Source organism: Podarcis gaigeae (assembly GCF_964106915.1).
Source record: "Podarcis gaigeae genome assembly, chromosome: 15".
Taxonomy (NCBI): Eukaryota; Metazoa; Chordata; class Lepidosauria; order Squamata; family Lacertidae; genus Podarcis; species Podarcis gaigeae.
The window spans coordinates 14290625-14302744 of record NC_139692.1 but is presented as its reverse complement, the minus strand read 5'-3'; the positions used below and the strand labels follow the sequence as shown (position 1 = coordinate 14302744).

At 46.9% G+C, this 12120-nt stretch overlaps 2 protein-coding genes across 3 annotated transcripts in view; both read right to left on the bottom strand.

Annotated features, from left to right (window-relative positions):
- The window catches only part of DCPS (decapping enzyme, scavenger), a 64171-nt gene extending 61295 nt beyond the window's left edge, over nt 1–2876 (bottom strand). Inside the window, exon 1 of one of the 2 annotated variants that reach the window (XM_083713785.1) lies at nt 2592–2876. In XM_083713785.1, the coding sequence (XP_083569911.1) occupies nt 2592–2765 (174 nt within the window). In that variant the 5' untranslated portion in view covers nt 2766–2876. Of the gene's footprint in view, nt 1–2309; nt 2444–2591 lie in introns of those variants that run through there. The other variant, XM_083713786.1, reaches the window with a different exon arrangement.
- A 1779-nt stretch (nt 2877–4655) lies between these two features.
- TIRAP (TIR domain containing adaptor protein) lies at nt 4656–12024 on the bottom strand. The gene is made up of 4 exons (XM_083713816.1): nt 11886–12024; nt 8967–9078; nt 7857–8456; nt 4656–6946 (listed from the first exon to the last, which is right to left on the bottom strand). The coding sequence occupies exons 2-4, from the start codon at nt 8971–8973 to the stop codon at nt 6876–6878; spliced, it is 678 nt and encodes a 225-aa protein (XP_083569942.1). The 5' UTR covers nt 8974–9078; nt 11886–12024; the 3' UTR covers nt 4656–6875.
- Between the last annotated feature and the right edge of the window lie 96 nt (nt 12025–12120).

The window sequence follows — 12120 nt, the reverse complement described above, 5'->3', positions numbered from 1 at the left end:
TTTCTTAGTGCTACTAAACAAAGTATACGGGGTCTCAGAGCTCCATAGCCTCTCTAAGTAAAGTTTTATTGGAAAGTAGTTTTATTTATGAACGAACAAAGGGTGGCAGTGGTGGGTGGAATACCTCTGAAACACCTTTGAGCTCTTAGGCGCTAGCATCAGATTTGTAAGTAGCAGCTCTTAATACAGTGGTGCCTCACAAGACGAAATTAATTCGTTCCGCAAGTCTTTTCGTCTTGCGAGTTTTTCGTCTTGCGAAGCACGGTTTCCCATAGGAATGCATTAAAAATCAATTAATGCGTTCCTATGGAAACCGCCTTCAGACCAGGTCCGGGGACAGTCTGTCCCCCGACCTCTTCTGAAGGCGGGCGGGGGGCAAAAGTCTTTGTCCCCCCTGCCTGCCTTCCCGGGGGCTTTTAAATCGCCCCGGGACTGTCCCGGACGGCTTTTGAAGGCAGGCGGGGGGGAGGTCCAGGACCTCTTCTGAAGGCGGGCGGGGGGCAAAAGTCTTTGCTCCCCCCCCCCCGCCTGCCTTCAAAAGCCATCCGCGCTTCCCTGCTATCCCGGACTGCTTTTAAAATGCTGGCGGTGGGGAGCAAAGCCTTTCGGCCCCCGCCGGCCTTCCTGGACCTCTTCTGAAGGCCGGAGGAGGGGGAAAGGCTTTGCTCCCCACCGCTAGCATTTAAAAGAGGTCCCCAGAGATTTTCCTATGGGCTTTCTTCTTGCGAAGCAAGCCCATAGGGAAATTCGTTTTGCGAAGCGCCTCCAAAACGGAAAACCCTTTCGTCTAGCGGGTTTTTCGTCTTGCGAGGCATTCGTCTTGCGGGGCACCACTGTAAATGAATCAGCATTTCACATTTGTAAGCACAAACATAACATTTCTTGGTGCCTGGACAACCAGGGTACTGGGATTTTCCACAACCCTTATCCACAGGAGGTAAAGATGATCACTGCCCTACAATTGCTATCATTTTGGATGATTAGGAAGTTGGTGTAGTTCTATTTTGAAATACTTCCTGCATTTATTATTTTGATATAAGAAATATCACAAGGTGGCATACAAAGCTAAAACACAGTATTGGCATGGTAAAAAACAATTTAAAATGTCACATGTTTAGCCTATGTGTGTCTCTGGCAATTTATCCTCTTTACAAATGTGCCTATGGGCCCAAAAAGGTTGACATCACATGTCATTATCTATGTCTGACAGTTTACATTTTATACAGTACAGTGGTACCTCGGGTTAAGAACTTAATTCGTTCCAGAGGTCCGTACTTAACCTGAAACTGTTCTTAACCTGAAGCACCACTTTAGCTAACGCAGCCTCCTGCTGCCGCCGCACTGCCGAAGCACGATTTCTGTTCTCATCCTGAAGCAAAGTTCTTAACCTGAAGCACTATTTCTGGGTTAGCGGAGTCTGTAACCTGAAGTGTATGTAAGCTGAAGTGTATGTAACCTGAGGTACCCCTATATTCTGAACACATTTAGTTATATTTCAAGGTACCACTCTCCATACAAATATACCCCAGGGCAGTTTACTATGAAAAAATACAATACTATACAATCACGCCAGGCAAAAGCATCCCTCTTCTACTGGGCCTTTGGTTAAACCACAGAGCCTAGGACTTGCCGATCAGAAGGTCGGCAGTTCGAATCCCTATGATGGGGTGAGCTCCCTTTGCTCGGTCCCTGCTTCTACCAACCTAGCAGTTTGAAAGCACGTCAAAGTGCAAGTAGATAAATACCTCTGGTATTCCTACCTCTGGCAGGAAGGTAAACGGCGTTTCCGTGCGTTGCTCTGGTTCGCCAGAAGCGGCTTCGTCATGCTGGCCACATGACCCGGAAGCTGTACGCCGGCTCCCTCACCCAATAAAGCGAGATGAGCGCTGCAACCCCAGAGTTGGTCATGACTGGACCTAATGGCCAGGGGTCCCTTTACTTTAACGGCCTTTTAAAACTTTGTGTGTATGGGGGTATTGTTTTTGTTTGTAATTACGATATGTATTTTTGTGTTTTTGTATTGTAAACTGTCCTGTGATCTTGAAAGGCAGTCTAGAAATAAATAATAATAATGATAATAATAATACCAAACTACCACAAACAGCATCAAACACATACACACATTTCAAGTTCCCTGCAGCACACTGGCTGCACTGTAAAAATAATTGTTGTGTGTGAATGTCTGTAACATCTCAAAATCTGCACCGGCGCTATTATAATTTTTATTCAGGAAGATTTCTGTGAGATCAGGAAGGTTGTATGCATACAAAAATCCAACTTTATGTTAACTCACAAAAAAAGTCACCTACTTTATGCAAGGGTATAAATTTGGCACCCGGGGGCTCCTTTGGAAGTAAGGGCAGGATATGATAAATACAATGAAATAAAAAGAAGCACAGCATCCTCTTAGAAAACTGTCAACTTTCTCAACCTCCCCCTCCCTTTTTGGCACAGCCCACTTTCCCACGGCTTCCCCTGGAGATAAAGAATGGGATCTTCCTAAAGAGGCGGGGTAAAATAGTGCCGTTACTTCTAGCCCCGCCCCTTGAATTTGATTGGCCCTCAGCGACTCCAGAAACAAACGTTACTACCTGCCCGTGAAGGAAGATGGTCTTGTCGCGCGCAGACTCCCTAAGCACTTTGCGCACGGAGATGTCAGCCAAGGGGAAGGTGCCAGCGCCGGGGCCTTCCCCTTGGGACTCGGCGTTCCCGTTCTCGCCATCTTTCGCCTCACGCTTTCGCTTAGCGCTAGGGGACTCCGCCATTTCTCGAGAACCGGTTGACGCGCATGCGCTGTGGTCTCGAACTCTTCCCGCGCTCGCTCAACTATTGAGCGTCAGGGCGGGCAGCTCCCCCTGCTGGCAGGGAGGTCTCAACTACCGGGGGCGGTGGAGAAAGGGGCTTTACCAAGTCACTGTGCGCATGCGTTGGAGCGCGGTCACATTCCCAGCGTAGACGCAGGAAAAGTGTAGAGCTGAAATCTGATGGTATGCACGTGGAACTTCAGGGCCCCTTTAGGCACTTTTCAAAACTTCAGAGCTGGGCAGGAAATAACAGCGGTAAATAAATAAAATAGCGGCGAAATCTCAGGATCTAATTGTCTGTTCAGATTAATTGCATGCAGAAGGCTTGAGCTTCATCGGTTTGCGAGCAGGCGCCTTGTGATTTGAAATTATTAAAGCAAAACTACATGCAAACTAAAGGAGTTAGGTTGCTTTTTCCTGCTATCTTTTGTTTGGGATAGAGGCAGTACTGCTATCCAATCACCACTAGGCTAGTTCCGTGTTTTTCTAAGCTGTTTTCAAAAAGCAGCTCTCACTTCTGCCCAGGAAAGACCAAATTTTGCATCCAGATTCGAACGAGAAGCCACAAACTCCATACAGTGGTACCTCGGAAGCCAAACCCTAGACGTCTTGCTTCTTATCAAGACAAACTACATTGCAATCCTGTGCGTAACTACTCAGAAGGCAGCTTGCAGATAAATTTGTATGAGATTGCATCCTTAATTTCATGCAACACACAGTACAACCCTATGAACTTTTACAAGAAAGCAAGTATTGTTGTGTCCAACAGGACTTACTCCCTAGTATTTCAATGATACAGCATTTATATGTTGTCTGAATTTTCTTTGCAACCTGGAACACCACCCTGAAATAAATAAATGGTAAGCACACCTGGGACCTTAGGGTGAAGAGCGAGTAATAAATAATAAGAAGTACATTGTGGGTTGCAGCCAGCTTTTTATAGTTGCACACAGCCAGAACTTCTAGTGCATCATGTAGAACTGTCCTCTCCAGGGATCCCATTGGCCATGAATTAGTATAGGTAAATAGAGGGGGGATTTTATCCCTCTATCTCCAAGGCGAACATCCTGTTTGCCAATAGTAGGCAGGTAGAGTGGCACCAAATTCAATAAAAGTGCCAATGAAGAGTAAACTGAAATCAGTTCCAAGTCACACAAGTCACGATACACTCAAAGCACAATCTGTGGACATATTAGCTGATCTGTTCATTCATAATTATTTACATGTAACATGCAACAAGTTTACAGTCTGTGTACACTGTTGCTGATCTGTACAAATCAAGAAAGATGTATTCTTTTGCACAAACAATTATACACATGTACAGAAGAGCTTGTACCTGCATTCAGTATAATGTGTTCACAAGCCTACAGACTTAAAAGGGTTGGTGTGTTGGGTTGTGTCTGTCATATATATATTTGCTCCAAGGGTTTAACTGGACCAGTGATGAATTAGAACATGGTGGGTGGAGGAGGTTTGAAATAACTGCTGGATCTGAACAGTTTGGCGCCCAAAATCATGTGACATTCCCAAAATCATGTGACATCATGTGAGGTTCCTTAGTTATAAGAGGGAAGTCTAGGCTGTTTTTTAGCCAGGCAGAAGCTCTGGGAGAATCACCAGAACTACCAGAACCCTGAAGTTTTGGTTTGTTTAAAGACTTTGATTTGCCTTGTCAAAAGATGAGGTTTCTACTGTTGCTTTCGCTATTACTCAGTGCTCTGTGTTACACAATCGCCTTCAACTCAGAGAAGCAAAAAGGAACCGAAACTGCTATGGTTTCATAATGGTTGCTAAGCAAAATCATGTTAACGCGCCGTGCTGTCCAGAACATCAGATGACGACACTGAATGGTCTACTCCAAATACATTTACTTAGAGAAAAGTTAAGTGAATGAATTAAGTTTTTACTTAAACACACAAAAATCACATTCTATAGCATTACAAAAATAGGCACTGACAGCAAGAAGTCTGCCCTGATCTCTGCTTCTTGGCGAAGTGGCCTGCAAAACAAACTGAACATCCAAATAATACATTGAGACACCCATTCCATAGGCTGTAACAGAGATGGAGAACTTCTGGTGCTAGACTACAGTCTTTGTCATCCTTGGCCACTAGCCATGCAGGCTGATGAGAGGTCCAACACCATCTGGAAGACTACAGGGTCCCTACTTCCTGGGCTAAAATTTGTAGTGGACGAGGAAATTGTTAAGTATTAGATGGAGTATTAACTTTCTTCCCACTCTATCCACTCACTGGCTGATTCATCCAGGTCGTGCTAGGGAAGAAATGCAGAATGCAGCTTATTATTTTCATCCAAATTTGCATGTGGTGGATTGAAGGAGAGGTCAGAGCAGATTAAACATGTCAGGGGTGGGGAATGTCAGGCCTGGGTGTCCCTAATGTGGCCCTCGCCTGTCTGGCCCTAGAATTTGCTCCAGGCCATACCCCTCACTGCCTCTACCTCACAGCCCATGTGTTTTTGCTTGGCTCAACTGTGTCCTTGAGCTCTGATAATATCCCTTTTATTGCCTGGATGGAGGATAGAGAGGGGTGTGTGGGAGAGTCTGTAGAAACTAGCTTAAAGGTGACATTTTCGTTTACTGCTCCTTCCACTTTTCCCAGTGTGGTGTGGAGGTTAAGAGCGGTAGACTTGTAATCTGGTGAACCGGGTTCACGTCTCTGCTCCTCCACATGCAGCTGCTGGGTGACCTTGGGCTAGTCACACTTCTCTGAAGTCTCTCAGCCCCACTCACCTCAGAGTGTTTGTTGTGTGGGAGGAAGGGAAAGGAGAATGTTAGCCGCTTTGTGACTCCTTTGGGTAGTGATAAAGCGGGATATCAAATCCAAACTCCTCCTCTTCTTCTCTGGCCCTGCCCACCATTAACACATGGCCTTCAGAAGGCTGCCTAGAAGGGAATGTGGCCTTTGGGCTGCAAAAGTTTCCCCACCTATACAATCTTGAACAGCAGCATAACAAGGTCATTTGGTCTTGGTCTACATCAGGGTGGTCCTAGCTTTCATACCAGCTGGGCTGCAAGGATAATTCGACATGGAACCTGCAGGTCACACACTGCCTTGTTGCATGGTGCAAGGAGGGTGAATGGAGCAAGGCCAAAATTTGACACCTCTCCCAGCCCTCAAACTGCCTTTCCAATGCACTGGGCTTTGGAAAGGAGGCACAAGGCTCCGACAGGGTCCAAGACCCCTCCTATCTTCTTCCCAAAGCTGGGAGAGTATGCTAACTAGCCTTTGTGAAGGAGGCAGGAAGATGCTAGGACCCTATCAGAGCTCTCATGCCTTCCTTTGGGAAGGAAGCGAGAGGGGAGGGGGTCCAAATGTTGCCGAAGGCTGCCAAAAAGGGCTTTGAGGGCCATGTGTGGCCCTCAGTCCACGTGTTGGACTACCCTGGTGTATATGGTAAAAGTCAAGTGAAAAAAAAATGAATGTGCCTTCAACCCAAGCATGACAGATAAGGTCCAAATTTCAGATACAGTTTAGCAGTCAGGCCTATGATGAAACCTTGTGTCAGATAAGACTTCTTTCAAATTTCTGGCTAGTCACAAGCTTTCTGGAGGATTCTGGGGCAAAAACGGTAATCCTTCATTGAGGGAGAACCAAACTTAAAAAAAGAAGAAACTCAAGTGTTTGTTTTTGCGGGCAAGAGAAGCTAAATTGGGCACAATGAGAACCTGGCATCTACAATGGGCACAAAATTACTGTTGTGGCAAAGGGTGAGAAATTGGGGGTTGAGAGGGAATGGCATGGAGGGCAGGGCTGGCAGGCTGGCACTGTGAACTGGAGCAGCTCACACTTCAATATTTTCCAGCACGGCCCAAGTGTTAATATTAGTGTCCCTATGATTGTGGTGGGCAGAACTAACACAATCATTCCAGTTAGGACTATCAGAGCATAAAGCACACCAGACTGATAACCAGTTTGTGACCTTTCCAGACTGCAAGCTAGGATGGGATCTGCCCTTCAAACGGTGTGAGAGGCCAGGTCCGCTAGAGAGAGAGAACACCACGAAGACTTCTTCACCAATCCCAGATGCACAACAAGATGTTCCTTTGGCTCAGCCTTTATTCTGTTGAAAGATGTCCAGTTCACCTCTTCTGCTTGTGTTCTGACAGAGCTCCTGAAGATCTGAGAGAGAGACAAAAGCTGTTAGGAGCTTTGAACCAGACAATTATGAAACCTCAGAAAACCTTCACCCATTCATAAAAACTCCATGGTTAGCACCCAGTAAACAGGCATTGCTTTCTTACATTTTGCCACAAGGAGTTGCATCTATTGGCTTGCAGGGCTGTACATAGGAAGCTGTCTTAAACCAAGGTGGGACACGGGTGGCGCTGTGGTCTAAACTACTGAGTCTAGGACTTGCCGATCAGAAGGGGGAGCTGAGGCAGTTATGACAGAGAGGAGGGGGACTGTCAGACAAGCGAGGATGAAGAAATTGTGGTTGTGAATTTGTGGAGTATAACCAATGTGCTGTCAGGCTTCAGAGAATCAGCTTCCTCCCCACTGTGGCAGTAGATAAGCAGAACAAAGGAAAATGAGTCTTCTTACCAGTTAGAAACTTTAATGATCACAGCGAGAGAACAAAGAACCCATCTCCTAGGAATGGCGGTGCTCCCAACTAAGAATTCCACCCCCTTACATCCCTATCATCCACGTCACTCCTACGTCTTGTCACCTGAGCTTGTACCCTCTGTGCTTTCTGTTCTGCCACTTTTTCAGCTCTTTTTTACCTTGGAGAGAGCGGATGAATGCTTTCCAGAGACAGTGAATCTGTTAATTCTCTCTCTCTCCCAGTCTTTCTTCTCCTAGCTGTTCCCCATCCAGTATTTCCCAGCTTCTGCCTTCTGAACTATGCCCCTCTGCAAGCCACTGTTCCAAATCTATACTGTCCCCCTGCTCCTGGGAATATTCAGGATCCTGATCAGGAGCAGGAGGAGGCTCCCACCGTTCTTCCTCAGTGAAACCCTCCTCAGCACGGCCCCTGACATGCACCCACGGAAATGGGTAAGCTGCTTAGAAGCCCTCTCTTACTTACAGCGCAGCACCGTCTCTCTGATTTGCCTGAAGCTGGTCTCTTGGAGCATCACGCTGATGTAATAGAGGCATCGGAGCTCCCGGGGATAGTCTTTGCGGTCCATGTCCTTCAGCACCGGTATGGTGCGCCCGTTCGCCATGGGCGCCTCCGTCAAAGCCTGGTGCATTTGGTAACGGCACCAAGGATCCTTGAGGAAGTTGGGCGTGATGAGCAGCACCCAGCAGTGGCTGTTCTGAACGGCGTCGCACAGCTCCGTGACGATGGCACCCCCCGGGGCAGAGTCCCGGGGCTGGAGGAAGCAACGGAAGCGTTCTGGCTGGCTCTCCAAGTAGGAGACCAGCTCCTCCACAAACCCAAGGTCGCCCTCATTGTGGCAGATGCACACGTCATACAACTTGTTCCAGCGGGCGCTGCCTGAGATGCTCACGCTTACCGGGGAGGCAGAGGGCACCTGTTTGGGGCTGGCTGTCGAGTTGCTTGTTGTGGTGCTGGAACTACTCAATGGAGGAGGTGAAGGTGAATGCTTAGAAATATTGTTCAAGTGGCATTTTGAGGAGTTGGAAGTGTTTCTGGACTTCTGCAGAAGCGCCTTGAACCAGCCTGTAAAGTCACCAATTCAGAATCAGGGTACGTGAACAGCGGGCAGCAGAGAGAGATCTAACCAAGACAGATCCATGTAATGGTTTTAATTTTTTGATCAACTGGTCATTTCAATGATCGTTTTGCACTTTCTTTATGGTATTTTACATTTTATTGTATATATTGTTGTACACTATGTTACATTGTATGAACTGGTGATCTTAGTGTGTGTACACACGCAGATATAAAATAAACACAGTTACAGTGGTACCTTGGTTTAAGAACAGTCCAGTTTAAGAACAATTTGGTTTACAAACTCCGCAAAACCGGAAATAGTGTCTTGGTTTAAGAACTTTACCTCAGTTGAAGAAAGGAATCCAAACGGTGGAAGGGCACCAGCATTGGGAGGCCTCATTAGGGAGAGTGCGCCTTGGTTTAAGAGCAGTTTTGGTTTAAGAATGGACTTCCGGAACGGATTAAGTTCATAAACCGAGGTACCACTGTACACACAAATGAGTTTGACATACTGACCTTCCATCCCAATAGCAAGACTGTCTTCTAGGGACGGACTGATCAGTTCTGGCTCGCAGCCGTTTTGCGTGTGTTCATTCACAAGGCTGTTCCATTCCGTTTCCGCATCGATCTGCAATAATAATAAAAAATGCACAAAAATTATCATTATTTCTGTCCATGCTTTAACCAAAAGTTATGAATTTTTGTATGCTATTTTCACTATTATATGCCCTTTAATAGGCACTTGATCTCGGTATATGAGTTTTTATATGCATGGGCTCCAGAACTGCATTGCGAAATTCAAGGAAGTGTGAATTTTGAAGGGTGCCTGGGTTTTGATCTGCACCCTGTTTCAGAAAGTGAGAATTAGGTGGGTTTGCCTTTAAATGTGACCTGAATCAAATTTCTCCCCATCGCTATTCAAAGCAGAACTTTATTGTTTGTCTAAACCTCCCACCCCACCAAACTAGCCACTTCAGCCAATTCCTGCATCAGGGATGAGCAACCTTCGGCCTTAGGGCTGCCTTGGCCCAGTTTCAAAAGACCCCTGGAAGCAATTAGTTCAGACCTGAACGCTGGCAAGACAAGTGAGCTAATCCATCCAATTCACTGGGCAGGGGAGAAAAACATCCGGCTCCAGCCACAGTTGTCTTTGGTCTGCCCACTGCCACCACATGGCTCCCTCGGGTTATACCCCACCCAAAGGAATCCAGTCCTCAACAGGCTTGCCCCCTGACCTACACAAAAACAAGCAGCCTGCAATAGGGGTGGGCAGTATGCAACCTATGGGTTATCTTTTGCTGTCAGGTCATTTTTAGTACATACATATGGGAGCGTGTGCCAATTCCCAATTTTCTGTTTTAGACTTCCAGTTGCAGAGAAGAATGTACTGCAATAAGGTCTAAAGGTTCAGGGGGAAATGGCAAATTATAAGCCCCACACCTCTCCGAACTAGCACAGCAGCTTGATATTTAAAAAATAAATATCATAAACCAAAATCTTAACAACTCACAAACAAATACACTCAATAAATCTGACATGCCCATACTCCTGTTTACTCAGCACCCAGCATGCTCCCATTGCTGATTTGGGAAGAGGTGTGCCGTAGGATGGCAGGTGTGGGCAGGTAAAGACATGGCTGAGCCAAAGAGGGTTTGCAAGCACCACCAATCAGCTGATCAGCACCACCTCCAAAGCACAGGACTTTGGAAAGGGTGACAATCAGCTGACTGCCAGCTCTTGCAAACTTCAACATGACGACCAGCTGGTTGTCAAGGCTTGCTCTGGGCACCTTGCTTTGATTGACAGAACTTTGTGGGCAAAAACAGGTTCACCCGACATTATACCCTCAAGTGGGTGGTCCCACTCATCTGTCAAGCCTGGTCCAGGCAGCACCCAGTTAAACTCTAACCTAATTGAGGGGTCTTTCTGGATCAAAGGACACATTTGAAAATCTGAGCAGGTTTTTGGACACCACAAAAAAACACATTCCACAGGAGAAAAATTGATGATGCTCAGAAACCTGCCCCTCAGTGTTCTCTCAAACTAATAAAACACAGTGGGAAAGCATGCTGAACACCCCAAAGGCCAAAAGTCCCCCTTTTCTTTTTAAAAAGAGGACCAGGGGTCCTTGGGAAGAAACAATGTGGGGGGCAACATGTTGGGGGCCAGAGTCTGAATGCAGCAGACTTACTTGGGTGTAGGCTTCACAGGCGGCAAACACACCATACATTTAAAACATCTGGCTTCCCCAAAGAATGCTGGGAAATGTAGTTCACCCCCAGAAAGATACAATTTCCAGCACCCGAAGCAAACTACAGTTCCCAGAATAGAAGTCATTTATGTATGTGATTTTTATGTAATCCATATAAATTGAACTAATTATAATAATAATAATGTGTTTTAAATGCATGGTGTGTATGCAGCCTCGATAGACTTACTTTTAGGCAAACATGCAGAGAATTGCAATGATTTTAATTTTATGACTGTTATAAATCTGCTTCCAAGGAAAAGTTTAAAAACTCTTATCTAACATCGAAGTGCATCAGTTTGCATTCCAAGGCATACATTGGGGGGGGGAATTAAGAGCAGTCGAGTTTTAGAACTGTGTACCCAAACTGGTGCAATCCGGTGTAGTTTTGCTATATGGGGGGGGGGGGAGCAAGTGCTGCAATCAGATTTACCCCCATCTGGCTGCCTTACTTCACCATCCAAACTCAACCCTGAACCCTGAACTACTTCTGTTCCGTCTAAAAAAAGAACAGGCTTCTCTGTCACCCCCCACCCCACCCAGCGTGGACCCGTTTAAATAAATGTACACGACTAATATCGGTGCATCGATTTCAATGGGTCTGCTCTGAGCGGGTCGACTTTGAGCAGAACGTCGTTGGCTACAAACCATTGGATTTAAACGGCGCGGTCCACGATCGCGGCACAAAGAATTTAAAAACTACAAGCCAGGAAGAGAGGCCAAAATTGGTTTGGAGTCCCCGTCGCTCGCCTGGGCGCGGAAGGCAGCGCTTGCAAAGGCTTCCTCCGGCATTTTGCAACTTTATTTAGGAAGTAGCTGTTCAAACCGCTGCTCAAACCGGAGGCATCGACGAGAAACTGCGATCAGAAAGAGAGAAGGGAAGGACGGACCCGCAACCGGAGCCCTATGCAAGTTTACTCCGGAGAAAAAGGGCAGCCTAAATTCGATGGGGCTTACTCGCAAGCAGGGTGCCAACTTGAATAAAATATTGGGGGGGGGGCGCTAAGCAAGCCCTACTCTGCATAAATCGACGTGGTGCACAGATACCATTTGAATGACAATGGCAATAAACTTGGGGGCCCCTCAAATATTTGGGGGGGGGGGCGAAGACCCCTCTGCCCCTAGGACCTTGCTCCTATGCTCCCAAGCAAGGGCGCACAGCATCCTAGCTAGCCGGATTAACCAACCTTTCCTTCTGCAAGTGAGCTCGGGCCACAGCGAAGCTGCGTAAAATCCTGCCGCGATGGTCACAATTCGGCCCGGTTCCCTTTCCTTCTGGCGATCGAGGAGCCGGGGCGAAGCAGATCCCCTCCGAAGTGGGCGCGATCGATCGTTCCCTGCTGCCTCCGGAGGAACTTGCCGGGGCTACTTCCCTCTTCGCCTTCGTGCTAAGAACCTCTCGGGTGCCCCCTGACGCTGCTT